The 21,973-nt window shown below is 41.3% G+C and overlaps 1 protein-coding gene across 1 annotated transcript; it reads right to left on the reverse strand.

Annotated features, from left to right (window-relative positions):
- Positions 1-538: 538 nt before the first annotated feature.
- cmtr1 (cap methyltransferase 1) lies at positions 539-9,883 on the reverse strand. Its single transcript, XM_080513802.1, has 24 exons — positions 9,720-9,883; positions 8,480-8,584; positions 8,132-8,292; positions 7,835-7,993; positions 7,626-7,718; positions 7,448-7,519; positions 7,065-7,159; positions 6,819-6,891; positions 6,510-6,708; positions 6,285-6,403; positions 5,356-5,452; positions 5,124-5,256; positions 4,507-4,686; positions 4,370-4,426; positions 4,233-4,290; positions 4,069-4,137; positions 3,764-3,895; positions 3,016-3,141; positions 2,737-2,828; positions 2,488-2,556; positions 2,317-2,364; positions 2,087-2,199; positions 1,699-1,807; positions 539-1,593 (listed from the first exon to the last, which is right to left on the reverse strand). The coding sequence occupies exons 2-24, from the start codon at positions 8,580-8,582 to the stop codon at positions 1,458-1,460; spliced, it is 2,493 nt and encodes an 830-aa protein (XP_080369928.1). The 5' UTR covers positions 8,583-8,584; positions 9,720-9,883; the 3' UTR covers positions 539-1,457.
- Between the last annotated feature and the right edge of the window lie 12,090 nt (positions 9,884-21,973).

Genomic DNA, 21,973 nt, shown 5'->3' on the forward strand with positions numbered 1-21,973 from the left:
GAGAGAGTCAACGGCAAATGAAGCTAGTAGTTTTAGTCACTTCCGCGAATTATGAATTACAAAAACGTTACAAAACAAATATAAATAAATAGATTATAAATATAACATTATAAAACAATGACTTTGACTCACGATTAGTGGCAACTTACATTTGATTATGTCATTAATTTAAGTGCGTCTGTTGCCACAAATGTGCAAAAGTGTTTGGAATATATTGAGTATGAGATAAAGTGATAAAATTGTATTGGATCAGGGACTTCAAACAAAAGGCCAGTGGACCAGAAAAATTACCGAATTGTCTACTATTTTGGTGCGTTTGCTCTGTGTTGAACTGCCAACCTATTTGGTATATTAAGACTCTTGGGTTGTCCTGTTTTTTGCTGTGTATGATGAGGTCATGACATGCTGTGAAAACTGGAAAACACTTTCAACCACCTCCACTACACTGTAGTTCTGATGGAACCAGGCAGTTGAAAATGTAATTATATTAAGAACATATCCCATTTATGAATACTTTTTTATTTACAACAATGTGGATTCAGAGCTAGTTACAAGAGAGAAAGAACCCATTTGCAGCATTTAAGAAAAAAAACAAAAAAAAACTGGTAACAGTGAGGCACGATCCAAAAGAACAGAAACAATCTTAAAACTACTAGAATCCTTTCTAGATTTGCAAATACACACACATGCTTGGCGAGTTTTGAAGTATCAACAGGAGGAAGCTGCTACATCTGTAACTTCGATGAACATTAAAACTGGGTTTGTCGTATATCTGCGGGTCCAGCAGAGGACTTAGTTGGAGTGGAGGCCCCGGGCTGCCAACCACTTTTGTCTTCTGGAGAACAGTCAAGCTCAAAAGAGGAGCACAACAAGCAAACAAGACTGTGTCTACTGATATGGACACACAATTAGTCTAACCCTGCATCACTGTCGTTTCTAATGTATGCAGACACGCACGCACACACACACACAATGCTTGAAAGAATAAAAAAAAAAACTGGATCTATAGAGACATGCAGCTCAGCTGAGAGACGACAGCAGCACCAGTCTCCATACAGGTGTGATGAGGTGCATCGTTTTCTTTATTATTCACAAAGACCAACCGGTTTGTCAAGTCTTCAAAAAGAAACATTCCAAACGAGACGGGGAAACGGGAGCAAACAAAATAATCTCTTTGGCTGCAAAAAACTCCAGCAGCAACCGGTTAATAACTTCTCTGATAATACGGAGGAGTTAGATAAGGGTCATAAAGCAGTTTCTTAACTGATATTTAACCAGACAATAACATAAGACGATTCATAAAATCAAAGGCAATCAGCTGTAGAGTCATTATTTTACTGTCAAATTAAATATTAATGAATAAACTGCGGCGTCCCTTTCTGTCACGACTCTATCTGCTCCACCTCCGAGTGCATTCTGTGTACAAGTTGTAGACCTCCAGAGACTCGGCGAGTCTTTCAGGGCTGATAATGCTGGTGGATGAAGGACAGCACATCATCTTTGGACAGTTTCTCAGGGTCCATCCGGGTCTGAGAATCGTGAACTATGACCCCGTCGACCCAGGCCCAGAAGAGTCTCTCGGAGTGGCAAACACTGGGGGGGGAAGACACCGATTATAACTCCACCAATCATATAAACTCCAGACAGATGAATAGAGGACTGATATATTTAGACAGAGTTGAGGAGGACAGCACGTACTGGAAAGGGGCAGCAGAGTTTGGGGGCATTTCATAGGTGGACTCCTTGGTCATCTTGTTAAAGAAAAACTTCATCTTGTAGCTTTTACTATATGCCATCGTCCACGGCTCTGAGGAGGGAAACAAATGATCTCAGTCGTCATAGACGCTCTTTAAAAAATAAATTTTTTAAACAGAACATCTCTGAGGCTGATAACAGTGCACTCGCAAGTAACTGACAAATGAGAAACGTACAGTATAAACATAGTAGAAGCATGTAAATAAACTATTTGTCATTGTTTGTCACATATCTGTAGCTGTGGTGTTGACTGTTTGCTTGTTGTCATGTGAACGCTCCCAGTAGCACGACGGCTCCCGTGAGCACGCGGCTGCACGGTGTAAACACGAACCATTGACGGTCTTGATGATGTAGAGGCCTGTCGGGAGGAAGTGTCGGTCGTCTCTGCCCGTGTAGGACAGACGAGGGACGCCTCCTGAACTCTTGGTGACCTTCATCTCTAATCTGCATGAGAAAAGACACACAAGTGTATAGTTCATCTCTGCATGCAGGAGAAACAATAGAAATGGTATTATTACTGTATCATACAAAATAATAGATGACAGAAACACAGTGTTTTACCTGACAAAGATTTTCTCCATTTCTTCCAGCCTGTAAACTTCTTTCACTCTAAATGACAGAAGTGAGGCATTTAAATATATTATATTATATTTATCAACCACAATGTTTTGGTTCAGATTTCTATTCAAAAATAGTCAATTTCAGTGACATTTCGATATATGGAGTCAGTACCTGATTGGGTTCATGTCTGGCCTGCTGGGTTTCGCCACGGCTTTTACAAACTTCTCGGCCATCTGGATCCTGGAAATACGACGAGACTTATTCGACTAATTCACAAGCAAAACAATCAGATATTTTCACTGTTGTTTGTGATAAATAAACTAACAAAACAGATAAAAATTTTAATTTTTTTTTTTTTTTTAAATAAACCAGATTCACTGAAGTCAGAAAAACCAGCATCATCCGCAAACTGAATCTCACCGTTGGTTGAAGTGCTGATCTCTGACATCAGTGCCGTTCAATATTAGAGCGTCCATGACGTGAACGGCGTTGATTCGACGCTGAGCTTTACCCTGAGGACCAAACCGAGAGTTTACAGCTCTGGAAATGATTTTAAGGATTAAAAAAAAAAAAGAAGAAAATACAGAAAATTCATGAAATAAAAGAACTAATGAGATCAGTGCTTCAGTAATAAGGAGGCATCATAAAGACTTTCAGATTTCTTTTGTCCCCTTCAGTTTATCAGCCCCGTCTTGTCACCTCGCCCTTCAGCTCTTGGACAATCTCCACACTGAGGAGTGTATCTCTTGGCAGCTCCAGGTTGAAATTTTCCATCTTCCTCCAGCGCACGGGCAACTTCCCATCCCATGTGTATATCTGAGATTTCTACCCCCCACCAAAGAAAAAAAAAAATCATCAGAAAATAACAGATAAGGACATGAAAACAGGTTCAATCGCAGGCCATTCTGTGCATAAAAAGCAAATCCTCTCAGAGGAATAAAAAGCTCCAGGTTGATTGAAATGATTTGCCAAGCTGCCTTTCGACATATTCCAGAAAACCAGACAGCGATTTTCACACATAAACCGTCTGCGCCTGATAAAACCGCCCCGATTACCATTAATGTATGCAACGCTGGAGAGATGGAGGAGCAACGCAGGCAGATGCTGGCACACATGAAATGAAGACTCCACACAACACAGACCTCTTTTTCGAGAGATGGTGAAAATGTCTGTGGCGAACAACTTGTGAGGTTCAACATCAGTCCTATCGGGCTGCGATAAGGAGTCGTCTCTGGAAGCGTGTCTGCCGTTAGCAGCAGATCAATTCTGCTCCTCCTGCACCAACATGCAGTGAATCGTCTTCCTAGTGCTAAAGACTCAGAGACCCTGATCTTTATGTTTTAAACGCCTTAATCCCTCTCGCCCAGCTATTATTTATCATATATTTTAGGCCTTAATCCACATTGTTCTCAATCATTCCTCTGTTTAAACGTTCTCTGGGACTCACCCCCAGTGCAAGCAGGAAGATCTGCTCCCCGCCTCCCACAATGCACCTGTGGTCCAGGATATGACGCAGTTTCTCCAGTGTGGTGGTGTTGAGGGCAGTCAGCTTACACTGAAGCGCCTCCACATCTGAACTCTGAGGGCGAGGAACAGAGGAAACACTCACACAAACAGTCTGTGCTGTTAAAAAAGCAACAAGCTACCCCAAGAAGGACTCCAGAATGAATTATCAATTAACAGAAATTATTTTTATATATCAAAATGTGTGTCAAAACAGATAAGTGTGATATTTTGCCTGAATGAACCAACCTTAACCAGTTCCTGGAACTTGGACTTTGCATCTGAAGAAGCCGGGGCGACTCTGGCCTTGTCTGGTACCTAGAGATGAACACAAAAACACATCAGCCGAGTGAATATTTTGAAACGACAAGTACATGTTGGAGTATTAGCGTTCCCCTGGGTTCTCTCCTCACCCCCCACAGCTTCAGACACTCCTTCCTGATGTCAGCCTGCCTCGCCTCTGAAAGCGACCTAAAGGAATCACAGTAAATCTCACACATAAATGCAATCGTGCATAAAAAGGCGACGGCGAAGCTGAGAGGCTCCTTACGGGTCGACGACAAAGGCGTGGATCTTGGCCAGGGCTTTGATCTGGACAACACAGAGGCTGCACGGACAAAATCAAGCGTCAGCGGCTCTGTCAGACGTACAGCGATCACAGCCTCTGTCTCTCCCGTGTGTTTCTACCTCTCGTTTGCGTTCACCATGAACCGGTAGAAGTCCAAGTCTTCCTTGATGATGCTGAGAGGAACCACGTCCGTGACGTCTGTGTCTGTGGTCCTGAGCTGGTTCAGTTTCAGGTTGACTTTAAACATGTACTCCCTGACGGCGTCTGAACCGGGCTTCAGGCTGCGGCACACGATGTACCTGTGGATGAAGAGCACAGGGGAGACCGACGGATGACGCTCACGTCATCAGAATAAATCCACAATCAGACCTGTGGCCGATGACAAAGCTTCACTCTCTCCTACTGACCCAACCGTGTGAGAGAGCAAGATTCATTCTGCATTGTTAGTTCTTTACTGAGGTTTTTAAACAACTTTATCCTCCTCTGTTTTCACCAGATGGGACTCTAGCTGACGGGACAGGGTACATCCTGAACAGGTCGGGAGAACGTCACAGGACAAACACAGTGAAACAAACGGCAGCACACATTCACATCTACAGATAATCTACAGCGACTAACACATATTTTTTAGACCGTGGGCGGAACCTAGATAACCCAGAGAAAAACTTGATGGAGGAAATGTAAAGGAATGTGTTCCAAACGCTCTTCAGACACAGATCCGCCGTTGTGAGCCCACCTTTCAGAGTTGGCCGGCCTGCTGCTGACGGGCTTGAAGAGAGAGATCCGGTCGAAGCAGAGGTAGAGCAGGTAGACCAAGCCCACGCTGAAGGGAGTGAAGAGGTCAAAGGTCTTACAGACAAAGTGGCCCCCTGGAGATGACAAAATAGAAACCCTTGATCCCTTGCGCTTTTTTCTGACGCTTTGGAGAGGACGCTGGTTTGTAATGCTGCTCATGTGAACACACACACCTGTCCGGAGTGAAGAGAGGGCGGTGAGGAACTGACACAGCAGCAGCTGTTTGGTCAGAATCTCCTGGATGTTTTCTTGTCCTTCCACAGAGAAACCCTAACCAAAGGAAGACGTCACATCAAAACCAATGCAGGCAATGAAGGGGAAGCGAGAACTCAGGTTCCGGCCAATAACCAGGGTTCTCTCGTTCTCCTGTGTCTGATATGGAAATCTCTGAATTCTCCTCAGCACAGGTTTGAGCCGCTTTTTAGTTCCAGGGCTCCTCCTCCTCAATCGTGCCATTCTAGTAAATTCATTATAAAACAACCCATAAATACTGACAACTAGAATGTTTTCTTAATAGTTTCAGGGTGAAAAATAAAGAGTTCATCCTGAAAATGTTGGTATTTTCTCAAAAACCAAACTGGTAATCTGAAACTCCTCCTGTCATAGTGTTGATCTTGGAACTAATTCTCAGAATGCCGTATGTCCAGCCTTACACATGCTGACTCACATATATTCTCTCTCTCTCTCTCTTTATATATATCACCTGCTTGGTCAGTTGTTATTCAGCGTGGCACTGCATCCTGTACTCTTACTCAAAGAGTGACCCCCAGTGGACAAATATCAAACAGTAGTATAGACAAAAATTCTGCGTTTACAGCATGAAATTGCCAGACAACTACTAATATTTACATGTAGTACCATTTACTGACATGGCTACGACTATTCAGAAAGAACAAGTGAATACGCTTGTTTTCAGCGACACAACATATAAAAAAACGTTTATACAGAACACACACTGTGTGTATTCTCATGCATGCTGCATTGCTAAATATATTGAAAAGTGTTTCCAATATTAAAAAAAGTGCAAAAACAAAGCTTTTATTAAGAAAATGGAATAGCAGACACAGAAATTAGCACATCGTATTGCTAAATACTGTCTTACCCCATCTGCCATGAGGACGTGAAGCCCCCGTCTCTCGGTGCTCTCCATGACAAAGTTTCTGAAGGCTGTAATGTTTTCTGGCCGAGTGATGTCTCCGTCTCCGTCCACCCCTCCCTCGCCTGGGACACACGGAGGTCAAGCTTTCACTGAATCATCCATCAGATGAAACACAACCTGTGACTGTTTTCTCTCTCTTGGCCTCGTGTGCCGGTTTTGTCGACGTACCGTAATAAGGCTCAAACAGCTCGCTCGGGGCGGCATAAAAATCCTCCAGTTTGAAGTCGCAGGGTCCTTTCAGCGTCATGCCGAAGCCCTTGGCGTGCCAGCGTCGTCTCCACAGTATGTACTCCGAAAAGCCCCCCGGCCCCGCACACACGTCGCCGAAGTATAAAAGCTCGCCCTCGCGGTCCTTCGTCAGGGGTTTCTACATAACGAGAGAGGTTTCGTCTCACCATCTCTTCAGATGGGCCTGTGTCAGGCGATCCAACCAAAGTTCACCGCAGCTCATATCAACAGATACTTTGATTCCCTCACCCCTTGAGACTCCTTTGGGTTGGTGAATATATGGTCGAAGCAGTGGTCAATGTTGGCCATTTTCATTGCCGCTCTAAAAAACAGAAGGCACATAAATACAAATCTCACAATAATGACTCTCATTATGGACACAATAAGGAATTTGTAAAACCTAATTAGCACAAAATAGGCAATCGCTTATTTTGCGCAACACATGAATCATTTTTATCCACGCTGGTGTCGGGTCCTGCTTGTCTAAAGACTGACCTGTTGAGGAAGACACCTCCTCTTATCGTCTCGTAAGCGTTGGAGCGTGTCCGTGCTCTCCTCATCTCTTCTCCCTCCAGGTCGTCAAACACTGTCTAAACATCACACAGACACACTTGCAGTGAAACAACAGGCATATGTAAAAATGAATAGTTATTTGATCCTCCAATCACTAGTTATTGTAGTTCATATATGCTTTTGTTGATTATGCAACAGCCAAATCATTTTAATGTACAGAAAATCTTTTATATGCATGTAAAATAACACACTTTGTTTTGGGCATAACATCATCTTTATCCCATGATTGTAGATTCATTTAGTGAAAAGACAAAAAAAAAAAAAAAAAACTAATTCAATGACAGCAGTTCTATGTTATGACTCACCTTGCAGCGTAAAAGAGTGTGCAGGAGGTCCTCTGTGCAAAACTCTGTCTCAGCTTCAATCTTCAGCTTTCTCTGTCGGGAGTCAAAAGAGAAAAACAAATACAATTAAAACAAAGAGCATGTTTGGAATACTGAACTACATTTCTTTAAGTGAGTGTGTGTGTGTGTGTGTTTTTACCCGGCCCAGAATCATCCAGTCCCTCAGCTCATCTGCATCTGGGATTTCAGTGGTGCATTCAGGGAACCAGTCAACTTTCTCGACAGCACTTGGCTGTGTGCAAAGGCAGAAACAAAAGAGAGACATTTATCATACTAGCAACTGACAGTGGGTTGATCATGTGGCATTTTAAATCAAGACAAAATGGTGATGTTATTACTATTGCTCACCTCTGGTTCATCCCGCCAGTCCACACTGAGCTCTCCTTGAAAACCCTGCAGCGTGAGGCCGAGACCCCTCCTCCCTCGCTGGGTGGAAGCCTCCACAATCTCCTTGCGTCCTTGGCCAAACTTCCCCAGACCCTCACCCTCTCGGAAGCCCATTTTGGCCTACAATTACAATAAAGAACAGGAGGCTGGGGATGTAATAAAGCACTAATGAAATTTCCATGACTAAAAACCCACAGTAAAAACATTGCAAATAGAACTTAGTGGGAGAGACCATGAGGAGAAAATGTGATATATTACCATGAGCTTCTGTGAGACACTGTTATACATAGAGAACTTAGAGGCGGCTTGAGAATCTGTCTCTTGTGCATCAAAAGATGACGACGAGGAAGAGATGGAGGGTCTGGAGAAGCCCGGTCTGTGGTCCTCCTGGTCACTGAGGGAGTCATTTTGGCTGGAGTCTGGAGCAGACAAAGCAACACGCATTCAAAATCATTTATTCAGGCCAACAAAGTAAAAGTTCTGACAATGTATTATACATACAATCAGTAAATGTACACACCAATTAATCATTAAGCATTGAAATCTTACATTGAAACAGGGTTCTCAAAATCAGTGGAAGGAGGGTAAGAAAACTGAATGATCTACCTTGTCTGGATAATTGTGATTCATCATCCGAGCTGCTGTCATCACGGCGTCTCTTTGTTTCCTGCAGTGGTGCCAACACTGCATCAGTCCGTCTCTTCATCATGGCTGGAAATAAGCAGACAGTACAACAGCAATAACAATGTATGAAGTGCAACAGCTGCAAGCATTGGACATGCTGTAAAATATATTGAACAAAAACATAAGTTAATCATTTCAACATGATGGAACTAATTCAAAAGCTTTCAGTGGACTCAGACACCCCAAACACAAATCTTCTAACAAATCTATGCTTTAAAGAATAAGTGCAGCTGAAGCAAAAACAGACATCTGCATTTTCATGTCGTGAGGTAAAACACAAGAGTATGCATATTGCTCATGCAGAAATGCACATGATGAATTACATTATGTGGCCAACTGACAATTACAGATAATATTGAAAAAGCTAACTTATCTGGTTGTATTAAAACATCACTCATTGAATAATTTCAAACTTCCACAACAAAAACAAAAATGCATTTCCCACTTTGTCAAAGACAAACGACTAAACGATTTAACTACTTACGTCACCTTGCTAGATTTTCATGACAAAAACAAAAATATTTCCAGGACATCAGCTTTGACCATGGCCAACTTCTCATTGCATAAGTAAACACACAAAGCCAAAAACTGCTGTGGAAAGCTTGAGATCTTATGTTTGAATCCGACAATAGACCATTATAATAAGAACAGGCATGTTGACAATGATGTTACTACATATTGGCCATTCTTATCTGAGAAAGTCTGACTGATAAGCTTCCATGTCAGGCAAGTGTCATCGGTAAGTTTTCATATAAAAGCACATGTGATGAATTTGCCTGTTATTTTGGATACCTGGTTGGTCAGAAATGTTCGTGCATTTCCTTAATATATTAAGGATATACATTTCGCAGTATATACTTATACACAAGATATAACCCAGTTATGTCAACGAACTCCAATGAATGTAGCTTTAAAAGCTCGAGAAAACACAAACAAGCATGTGGCGCCGTCTTTTGAGTTGCATTGAATGTATGAGGTCGGGGCTGCGTCGGATTGCAAGAAAAACTGCAGCGTTAAAATACAACACAAGTTTTTTTGTTATTTTTTTTAAAGAGAATTTTCTACTTAATGTAAAGTGTGTGTTTTCCACAGAAACGAAACTGCGCAGCTAACGCACATTTAGCTTTTAGCTCATGTATTAGCCTTCTTTTATTTCTTTTACCCGTTCAGGAGAAAAACTTCACTCTTCTGCGGTGGCAAAGCATCGACACAAAGTTTCCTCCACATGTGTTTCCAGATTCTCCCGCAATGCCTTTATTTGAAGGTGAAATTTGTCTTTAAGGTTGAAAGTTTCTGTTGTTTACATTCAGCCCGCGTTCTGTTTTTAGAGCGTTCAAGGGCCCTTCTGTATCCGTCGACGCGTAGTGATGATGTCACCGAGAGAGGGCCTGTCTTGACAACTGCCTTATTAAAACTCCAAAGCTAAAGTCGATCAGGACGTCATAAGGCTCCGGGGCCCAGATGTGGACCTTAGCGCCGCTTGACCGGCCCGAAGGGTGTCACCACGGGAATCCCTTTATCAAATGAACATTTTTGTCAACATTGGCGTCATTACATTTAAAATAGTCAAAGTTTTCAAGTTGTCAGTCATTAATACATTATTGATAGTATCTATTTATTGTAACCTCCCAAGATTGGTGTTTCACAGTGGAAGAAAGATGGGGAATGGAAAAGAAATATAGTTTTTATTCACTTATCGACTGAAATGGAAATTTTGAAACATGTAATCATGATTTCGAGACAAAGACTGGATAAAACTCTGAGAAAAAGTGATGCAACGCAACTAGCGCATAGAAATAAAAAAAAACTAAATCATTTTGATCAAGTGATAATTCTTATTGAGCAAAACTTAATTCAAGTTGTGTCTCAGCCATCATAGTATAGTGAAAAGATGAGAACTTTTAAAACTTTGCTAATTGAATACCAAATTCAAATAGTTTGGGACAATTTAAAAATGCAAAATAAAAAAAAAAAAAGCAGGTGACAATAAATGTGATTCATATGAAATGACAGTTATATATACAGCTGTAATCCTGCATCAGACAAGAATTGGGTGGAATTCTTCAAATACTGGAGCAAATGGTCTTCTTACTGTTTAGACATTTACAGACTTTTTTCAAGAGTGAATGCTTCACAACACTAAATAATGATTTTGTGCCAACTTCATTAATGTGTGTTGCTGCCATCATAATACATTTTTAATGATATTGTAAAATATCTTACTTTTCCATGTGTGATGTATTGTTATGTTCCTTTTCAAAGTAAATATTCTGCATTGCATTGCAATCGTCTTGTACTCGTCACACCAAAGCCAACTTGCTTCCCTCAGTGTGAACTTTTTTTTTTTAATGTTGTTACATGTGAGTGCAGCAAATTGGCAATCATGTTCAAGGAGCTTGCTTATTTCTGTGGGAATGAGCGAACACAACTTTACACAAATCTTTAATTACCTTGTTTATTGTGCGATGACGTGGTTAGATTTCCCGTTGACCAGTCTTGCATGTCTGTAAGATGGGGCTAATCTGTTCCTGGCATGTGAAGTGAAGGATCCTGAGCCATCTGTCAAAACAATTAAAAGGCTTTGGAGCTCCGTGATAGTTTGTCAAAAATAACTGTGCGTGTTTCTGTTGGAACAAAAAGGCCGACAAAAGGATGTCACCATGACCTCTGAGGCTCCAACTTCTCTACACACTGATGAAACAACATTTTCTCCAAGAGGACAAAATTATACTCCCTTTTGTTTACATTCAAAATGTCATCACTGACAAAGATGCAAAAGACAGCAGAGGGATATTGCATTCTGACAAAATCTGTTCCTTGTTGTAAAGCAGTTCAAAGCCAACATGCCACTACATCGCATGTCTTCACTGACGAGTCTCTGAAATCCTTCTCAGAAGAAATAGTCAAATCCTTATTTTCCAGGACGCAACAAATCCACGCAGTCACGCACCAGTTTACGTTTGTTGTCTGCACTTCAGGGCAGAGTTGAATTTACAAAAAAACTGCCTTATATGATTCATGACATGGGTCACTCTGCTCCAAGCCTCCGGAGACCAACCACTTCATCACTTTGAAATCATTTCAACAATAAACGTTTTATATCTGTGGGTAATCAGCATAAAGATAAAGATAAAGATAATTTAGATAAAGCATATCTGAGTTTTAAAAAATCCAATTTTTACATAGAAACATTATTAATAATAAATATAAGAAATTAAATGGACTTAAAATTTGTGCAAAATCATACATGTAAATCTTTTTTTCTAATCCTATTTGATATCCATAGCTTCAGAAAATAGATGGACTATGACTGTGTAACTGCAAAAAGTCTGGCACACTGAAGGGTTTAAGTATTTGCCTGCCTGGCTGCAGACACTCGTGCCAGAATCCTTTGTGCTTCATCTCACTGAGGTTAACCTTCATTGTTAAAAGAGCTTCACAATTACCCCGCAGACGTCACTGCAGCGTTGCCTTGTCATTCCTTGATGGGGTTATGTGTCTCTTGCCCAGATATTAGGTGGGACAATGGGCTTATAGCATCTCTAACCATTACAATAATCTCCCCCGACACCAGTGACTCTGCTGATCCACCACCGGCACAAATACCAACAATGCAGACAAATACAAACACGGTTTGACACCATGTGATCAGCTTACGCAACAAAGCCAACTCTTTATATACCACCTGTAGAGACTGGACTCCCTCAGAGAGATCCTCACAGGACAAGTGTGTGTGTCTGCGAAGGGGCTCAGGGCTGTGTGTGTGCGTGTGTGTGTGTGTGTGTGTGTGTTTGTGTGTGTGTGTTTGGACACAGGGGATACCTGCTGCTGGATCCCTGTCCTGGCAGACGAGACAGAAGCAGAAGAAACCCAAAGCAGCAAAGGGATTACCGGTAACAAAGTTGCCTAGCACAAAGCCTGGAGGGTTTGTTGGCGAGGGGTTTTGTGGTTTCGGCTGTGAAGCAGTGGCGAGAACAGCAACAATGTTTTTTCGAATCCCTCGTCTGACTCCAGGATACATCAGATACCTGCAGGTGTGTATGACGTCTTCTTCTTTAGGCCAATAACAGAAATCAAGGGGAATTTGCAGAGGAAAACATTTCCTTATTCTCTTTTAAAAAACGGTCCCTGGAGCCAAGAACCTGCATGTTTAGACTGAAGATTATAAACTGAGAAAATGTCTCTTTTGACAGTTTTGTTTTTGATCTGTATTAACCAGAGTAATTATTGTGTTAGACTATTGTTAACATACTTTTCCTTTTTTTTTTTTTAAACAAAGTTTGTTTTAAATAATAGCACAGACTCATCCCTGTACACAAAAAGCTGTTTCAGTGTGTGTCATGGGAGGATTTAGCGAGGAGGATTAGAGCAGCCTGTCTTTGAATGGATTTGAATTAGAACCGTCTTAGCTCCTCAGGGTCAGGTAAATGCCCTCTAATTGGATCTCCAGAGGTATGGCATGAGATCCATGTTCACAGGCACAATGACGATGGGTATTTACATAGACCTTCAGCCACATTTTGAAACTCACAATATGGACCGTGTTTGCTTTTTAAGTGTGAAGTTCATGATCTATGTTACCGAAAGATTACACGTTTAGACACTTTTTTAAATGAGATTTTGCACTCTTCAAGGACTATTCACCTCCAGAACCTCTGCTTTTTTTCTTTAAAACGAAAGAGTAAAATAACTCTACTTTCAGATTTGCTATCATACTCTTTTTCAGAAAAGTAAACGGCCTTTCAAAGGATTTTAAAGCTTTACACATGATGATTTCACTTTGATTAGAATACTTGTACTTGTACTTGTCGGATAAGGTTTTCAGTGGAAAGTGACAAGCATGGCAACAATGATTTATAATAACTACATTTATGTCTGACTTCAGGACATTTCTTGGATCGGCTCAGATTTCTGAGACGCCTCCAAACCCACAGACGACTGAATCACAGACAGTCACTGAATAGATTGGTTGCAGGTGGGACTCAAACTTGTAAATAATGGAGTTTCTTGCGCGGCTCTTCCCTTATGGTAAGACCATCGCTGGGATGAGGCAGGCGTGTGACCAGGGTCACCTCCTGAAGGACTCTTCTGCAGCCAGAGCCAGGAGGAAGCTTGCTGACCCTGTGGCATGGTCGGTGTCCGGAGGTGGTGGTGGTGGTGGTGGTGGTGACCCCTGCTCTCTCTTTCAGACTCAGGCAGCTCAGACTATGCTGCAGAGCCGGGTTGGCCCCGCCATGCCGCGTATGGCCATCCTGATGGGTCTCATGGGCATCGGCATGTCCGGCTACAGCTCCCGCCAACTCACACTGCACTGCAAGCCGGCCAGTCACCTTTTCAGATGAGATGGATCAAGGACACACACACTTTTCCATCAAAGCAAGAGCTAGTTAGGGAAATAAGCTTTTTTCAACTGCTGTCTCTTGGTCCCTTGCAGCGGCTGGGCAGCAGAAAACCCATCAAGAAAACCCATGAAATTAAATTTCAGATGATTGATGTGAGACTTTTGAAAGTTTTGTACACTTTCTACTAACTTATTTGGCGGCTTTTCTTGTGTTTGTGCTGCATATTCAGGGGGATTTTGAAATTAAAAAATTAATAAACACACATCCATGTGCATATATGCTAACTTCAGGCCAGGAAATCAAAAAGAATATTTCCCAAAATATCAAACTGAATATTCAACAGGATTGCTTGACATGATGCTGAGTGATGTTATGTTTCTGTTTTATGCTTTTTTTCTTTCTGCATCCAAATGAATGTCATTCTTTGTGAGGTTTAAGTTTAACATCATCCATGATTGTGATTTGTTATACGTTTGTTGTGTTTTAGTCGATGAGGTTGTTGCCTTAAAGTTCTACTGCTGCATTGAAGAGTTAAAAAAAAGAGAGAGAGAAAACATAACGCACTTCTTAAAACTACCTCTTGGTTAAAGCGCAGAGCAGTGTTTACTCAATGTGAAGCAGTAAAACAAACAGAAGGCAGCTTTGGTGTTTCTGAATAACTTGGTTGATGTTGCACATGAATCACAAGCTTGGGTCTGAACTGACCAAACAAATTGACACAGTTGAGATGAGACCTGACAAAAATCTCCTCAAATATACACCTTGGCACTGACTGTGATGTAACGGATTTTTGTGGTTGGGCTTGCTAGAGAAAGAGAGGGATCATGTCAGAAGCATCGGCAAGTCAGAGAATTTAAGTTCCTGTTTTAATTGTGATTCTGGACTTGTTCGAGTGAGTTTGCCATGTCTCTCTCTCTCTCTCTCTCTCTCTCTCTCTCTCTCTCTCTCTCTCTCTCTCTCTCTCTCTCTCTCTCTCTCTCTCTCTCTCTCTCTCTCAAAATCTCGATTTAGGATGCACAAAGAAAAAAAGCCTTGAGACAGAAGCATAACAAATGTGCATCTTTATAAATGTGAAAAAAGAAGCTATTTTGCACTTTACGTGTACATAACTTGTATATAGTCATGTACAGACAATTTAGATGCTGGATGAGATTCGTAGTTCTTGACGTGGAGCTGCCAGCTTGTATTGTGAGCTGGACTGGGAGACATCTGGCTGGATTGACCCACAGTGCTGCTGTGGTGCTGCGGCCAGGTCAAGGGTCCAGGACAGCCACCCTGGACACCCCCTGTACCAGCATGTGAATCCTCCTGGATCTCTCCCAGGTCCACGTCAGACGAGATGAATATAGATGAATGACCACTCGGGTCTCTTAACATAGGTAGTTTTTTGTTTTTCTTTCGCCATTGTGCACATTTTTTTCTTTCTTTACGATGACTTTGACAGCATTTGAATGTATCAGCAATTGAACAATTGAATCGAAACTGTGAAGATGACTCTCGCCGTCACCTCTTTGCAGTATGAATGTGTAAAATTAGCAAGTAAACAGGTCAGAGTGAAGCTGTGATCTGTCAAAGATCCTCTTATCATTCATGTTCCTTTTTAGACCAGATTATACTTACAGGTGTAAAAGGGTCACTGACCCTAACAGGGAGACACGAATCCGTGTTTAAGCAAGTTATTTATGTCATGATAACATTATGTCATTATTTACATCCCTCACCCATTAGATTGGTGGAGGGATTGAGTTATTTGAATGAATTTCCGAAGAATGTATCGATGCCAGCAAAAGGATATTAAGCACTAAATCATGATCATGTATTGTTATTACTTTCATAGTGTAGATAATTATATGAAATGACTGAATTCAATGTATCTGTTACCAAACTGAAACCCCCATTGTGAAAAGTGGTTAATCAAAGGTAATGGAAATAGACCTTCAGTGTTTTGTTTGTGCTATATGATTATGTTACAGGGGATTTTGATGTTTCATCACACTTGTGTGAATATTGTATGTTGCTGTATAAATACACAAAAATAAAGCAGTTCCTTTCACTTGTGGTAAAGTTGTTATAGATTTTGCTCTCGTGGCGTGAATCCTGTTAAATGCACAGCAAAGCACCTTTAAGCATACACAACGTTTCTTTAATCACTGTATGCTTTATGAAATAAAATGAAACTTCAAACTTGGTTGGCATTTTGTGAGTTTGTTCACTGGTTCTCAGTGATAAGAAATGAAAGTTTTACTTTCTTTGTGCACCAGATGTCAGCATAGAGTCTCAGATTTCTCACACTGAAGCAACAAGTGCATGAACTTAACTGAATAATCAACGCAATGACCAATTCATTGCACAAGCTTATCAGCAAAGCCAATATTTGATGGGGAAAAAAAGAGTTTTGGAATTTTGTTGATCTCCATGATGGCCCCACTTTTAGTGTGACAGCCACTCAAACATTCTGTTCACTCAAGTTCACAGTTCACACAGAAGGCATGAATAACCCACAGTGATGTTCTACAACAGTCACGCCATGTTTGTCTCTCGTGGAAATCAAACAGGCAAAAAAAAAAATGTTCTCGCTGTGGTTTCTCACTGATTCCTCGTGGATAAACTCAGGCGATCCGGTCTGCTGTTTGGACACCTCGCAGTGCTACTCTTTAGCTGTCAGCAACCCAGGGTGAATGAGGCGACAAGTTCTGACCCAGTTATAGACATAAGCTGCTTTGGAAAAAGCCCAAATCTTACCCAGTAGGAGCCAGTCGGGGTTACACCACCGACAGATTAGAGAGGAGCTTTGCAGAGAAAACGTGTGGAAATATGCGGGCGGCGTGTAACACCTATGGTGCCCAACGCCAGGCTTTTACCACTGGTTTGATTCTCAGAAACACCTGCACGACTGTGACGGCGTCGCACCTTCTCTGTCTTTCTTTTCTTGCTTTACACATGAAATTCCCGGCCGTAGGGAAGAAGGGAGTCGGGGACTGAAAGGGGTTCTGTCTCACGTTCTCCAAGTTCACAGATGCACACACAGGAAGGTCCTTTGTGTGTCTGCGTCTGTGCCGTCGCTTCAGGAGGCTCTTGTTACCATTCCTTACAGCCAACAACAAAGAGCGAAATGTCTCTCCGAGTAGCGAGGTGGAGTGAGAGGCATATCCAGAAAACATTTTTAAAAGAAAATGCTGTAAGTCCGAGACTGTCTATGCGCATTCATGCATGTAAGCTTGTGTGTGTGTGTGTGTCCATGTACCACAGGGGCCTCCCACCCTGGTCCTGGAGCGTCTCTGTCCTGCATGTGTTCAGTCTCTCTCTGCTGCAACACACCTGAGAGGAACAGTTGGACCTTGTAAGATGCCTGGTGATGGCATGGTCCTCAGATTCAAGTGTGAGGAAGCAGGGAGACGCCTGAAACATGCAGGACGTGAGTTCTACAGACCATTAGCCATCCTTAGTGTACGACTGCTTCTGAGTTTGACTTGAGGTTTCTTCGGGTTCACGCAAAATGTTGATTCTGATCAAAACATGTAAGACAGTTTTGGGACATGAGCAATACCGTCGAAGTGTAAAACATTAACCAGTCAAAGAGTGACATCTCAAAGCCTCACAGCATTATTGATAAGTTTCACAGGGCAAGGAAATTGTCCAGTGGCTCAGTGGCCCATCCCTGTGCATGGATAGACGTTTTATGTAAACGACACATCCAACACCACTGTGGAGTAGCTGGCTCTAAACTTTTGAGGTCGTGGTGCCATGAAGGCAAAGATAGAGAAGATATTTTATTGTCACATGATATTAAGATGAAGATTCATTCATATATGTTGATGAAGATGAAAATTAAAGGTGCAACTCAACACCCCATAGTTGACTGCAATATTAACTCTCTAAAAGAAAAAATACATCCTTTTTCACCACGTGAATAGATGGCAAACATTAAAATTTATTGTTGGTACAACCAGCTCCTTTTACATAATGAATACTTCAAAATGTGTCAATGTTTAACTTTTAAAGCTGGACAGTCATATTTGCTTAAGTTCTGCAGTTTATTTTTTTTTTGGGGGGGGGGCAAATGATAAAAAGTCATTTTCCATCTTTGTATCTTGTTTTGTTCATGTTTATTATCTCATTTTCTTTTTCTTTCAAGTGTTAACACGATGAGTGGACGAACATGGAGTTCATTTATCGGACAGTGACTCGTGCTCCCACACAGACAAACACGAAAACAAAGTGAAGAACACATGCTGTGGTGTGATAAAGCACAATCTTATTTTAGCCCGGTGGACTAATCTGTCAGAGTGTGTGCGTGTGTGCATGAGTGCGTGGGTGCGTGTATGCGTGTGCGTCTGCTAAGTGACACAGCACATTCCTCCTCACTTTAAACAGCTCATCGTCACTGACGGAACAGCTGAGCTGTGTTTTAAATACGCTCTCCTCTGTGAGCTCATTAAAACCCTCTCAGGCACCATGACATGCGGAAAGAGCTAATCTCATGTTAGTGAGACTTTATCGCTGTGCATTTTTATTTAATTTAATTCATTTGTTGTCCTTGAGGTGTTTAGAAATATTTAGGAGAAACAGGAGGTGTGAGGATGTGTGATTTTTCCAGGAAGCTTGCGAGGTGGACATGCTTCAACTCCACCTTTCAAAAAAATACTGGACAAACCTGATGATGTGTGACAGAAAATGACCTCAGTATAAATGGTTCCTGCAACTGTGCTGATGCAGCCAATTAGTATTCTTTGATAAAGCCTCTGTTGTATGTCCTCAGGCAGATTTACTGCCAAACTGTCACGCTATGAAAAAAAAAATCTAAATAACAAACAGTACAATGTCTAAAACTGGAAAGAAATCTGTTAATATTTAATTTAAAGTCCGACGACATCAGTAAGGGAGCACGTACTTTCCAAATTCTGGTGTGACGCTGCACTAATGGTGAAGCTACTTACAATTCACAGGTGCCAAAAAACCTTAAAACCTGCTGTGTTCAAAGCTTCAGGCTGACTTTGACTTGTGTTCTGACTTCTGGCAAAGGCATTTTGTTTTTAGTCCAGTCAGACAGAAAACAGTCCTGTGGATATTAAGTACATTGCTGACAAACAGTAAAAAGGCTGTTACCGGTAGATAAATGGAATTGAAAGAGCTAAAAGGGGGGGAATATGTTAATTGTTAATTCACCCATGTTCAAACCAACCAAGTAAACAAAATCAGTATTTTCTAACATGGGATCCAGAACACTCATGGTAAGAAATTGAATGTGTTCATTTAACTATATTCACTAAAACACAGTGTTTTATTAAATTAGAGCTTGTAAAGGGGTCTACAGCCTTTATTGGAGGCAGTCTGGTTTTGTTTCTAACAATTTTCTGTACAACTGATACTGATCATACATACTTTGTTGATTGAAACTCACCACTAATCCTCAGATGAAGACAAAGTTGTTATGCAATGTGCACAGAACAACAAACTCATAGAGTTTTTAAATTTCTAAGTCACTCTTCAGACACCGGCTGTTCATTACAGCACAGCTCAGCCGAGAGTCTCCAAGGAACATCCCTGCAAACATAATTAAAGCTTTAATCTTCGCTCTTGGCCAACGCGTTTCGGATGTGATGACCCGCCAATCTCATCAGATAGTTGCCGAGTCACAGTTAATCTGGACCGGCTCCTTCTGTTTGCAGTGTCACCACCACAGGAATAAAGTCAAGACCTCTGAGATGTGCAGTCTCGTGTACGTCTTGTGTCACCGGGTAAAATATAGACAGAACAAACACTGATAGGACTGTATACACAATGATGTGATAAAGTGTATATTGTTCTATCGTTGAGTTTTTCATTGTTAAAGCTTCTTAGTGGATTTATTTTTTTTTACAAATTTAAAACAAAAAAATTACTTGGGAATACAACTCTTACCTAAGCTATTTAACCGTTGTCAACCAATTTGTTATTCATACATACATTTTCTATCAGTGTATCAGTGTTTTTGGATGTGGGTTTGTTATTCTGGAGGATTGCATCAGTGAGACAAATAACTTAACTACAGTCGTGTAATTGTAAGCACTCATAGTGAGAATGTCTATGGTTGGAGTCAGGGTGGGCTTCAGGACCTTCTTGTTTGCCAAGCCAAATTAGCCAAATTAGATAAAACAGCCACAATATCAAAATTCTCTTAAAATACTGAAAAAGAAGCTTGAAACTTCAAAAATCAGGTACAAAAACAGCTGAAAGTGTAATGAAATCTTTACCATCGCAAACTGTAATTGGAACTTCATAAATGACACATAAGACAAAGTTCATAGAAACACGAGTCCAGCTGCCAGACAAACTTCCGGTTTAGACCTGCAGCTTTGAGCTGCGCTGTACATCTGTGACTGTGTGAGACGTTAAAAGCAGGTGGGATAATCCCAGCGGTGTCCTGCCGTGACTGATTGACCTCATGAGATCTGACCTACTGTCCCAGCGATCAGAACAGCTGACGCATGACTGACTCACTGTACAGACTCTGGCCAACAAACATAACGTTGTGAATTTCTCTTGGAGATCATTAAAGTATTTATCTATCTATCTATCTATCTAACGTGAGTACCGAGCATGTCCACTGAAATGCCCCAGGGAAAGAAAATAGAGATAGGCTCTCTTTGACTCACCTTCAGTTTGTAGTAACAATGATCAGCATGTAGACACATCATATAAAGGTTTCATGACCATAAGCAGGTCTTTCAAACTTCCTGTCCTGGAGTCCCAGCAGAGTAGAGTCCGGGTTTTGTTTTGCGGTGCTGAACACACTTGGGTTTTGTTGCTGAGGTCTGCTGTTGTTTCAGGGACTGTCCGTTACGGGAAGGTCAGTCAAAACTCGAACCAAATCATATTTGAGATTAGGAAAATATCCTTAACTGTGGATTAACTGTAAAAATGCAAGTGAAGATGTCTGTCAGTTTCTATGATATCTCTATAGGAGACGCTACACCACACAACTCCTTCCACCATTTGTCATGATCGTATGAATTGCTTCATAATTTCCGTGACCCCCCCTGACCTTTGACCTGAACTGATATCCAGGGTAATGACATCACTGCATCCTGTGTCATATGAAAGGATAAGGAATACATATTGAAACAAAATTGTGATATTATGAACGAAGTCAAAGAATGAGGATTGAATGAGATTGTGCATTATGGCCACTCCAGTCATGTTAATATAAATTAACTTAATGTTGGACTGTCGTTAGTAAAAATGAACCATCCATGTTCACTTTCGCTCACTGTTGGCTGCCAGGCAAAGAGCTCAACATCCATTGGGAGACATTTATAGTTCAATGTCTTACTCAAGGCCTATTCGACACAAGTACAGGGTGAGATGGGGAATTGATTCAACAACTTCGTAAATGAAATAAGACTCACTCCATCAACTGAGCCACACTGACTACCAGGATCCCGTGGGAAAGTATTTCAAAGATATTTTCTCAAATGAACAGCTGTGATGACCCTCAGTGTCAGAGGTGACGGACCTGCGTGTGATGGACCCATCCAAACAGTGTCATGGCTTGTATCAGCTGTCTCTTACAAAATGCACACAAACTTTAGCTCGTGAAAATTAGATCTTTTTTTTTTTTTTTTTTGCTTTGGTGCTATCCAGCGCTATTCCTTTTAGAATGTGGTCAGCTTTGATCCTGCTTTTGACCTGCTGTGATCAAACTATACCAGTATTAAACCTCAGATTACACACCGCGTGAAGCATTGCTCGGCAACGTGTGCGATTAAAAAATGTACAACAAAGGTTCTCTTCTAAGCAGAAAAGAAACACGACTCATTAATAACAGCTCCTCTGTTTAATCTGAAAATATTTGCTTTTCCTGTAAGCACTTACATGTCTAGCAACCTAAATTCCCTCTTGACTTACAGTATAATGTGGACATTGAAGCAGGAATTCAAGGATCTTTGAATCAGGTGAGTGGTCTTAACCGGACTTAAACCGTGACTATTTAAAGAGGTCAGCCCTGCAACATAATGTGTTATTTGTTTCCTCTGGCGTCAAAGTTCTTTGAGGGAGAGAGAGGGATCAACTGAGGAGGAAATAAAGGCCGGGG

This window comes from Blennius ocellaris (genome assembly GCF_963422515.1).
Source record: "Blennius ocellaris genome assembly, chromosome: 18".
In the NCBI taxonomy this organism is placed as follows: Eukaryota; Metazoa; Chordata; class Actinopteri; order Blenniiformes; family Blenniidae; genus Blennius; species Blennius ocellaris.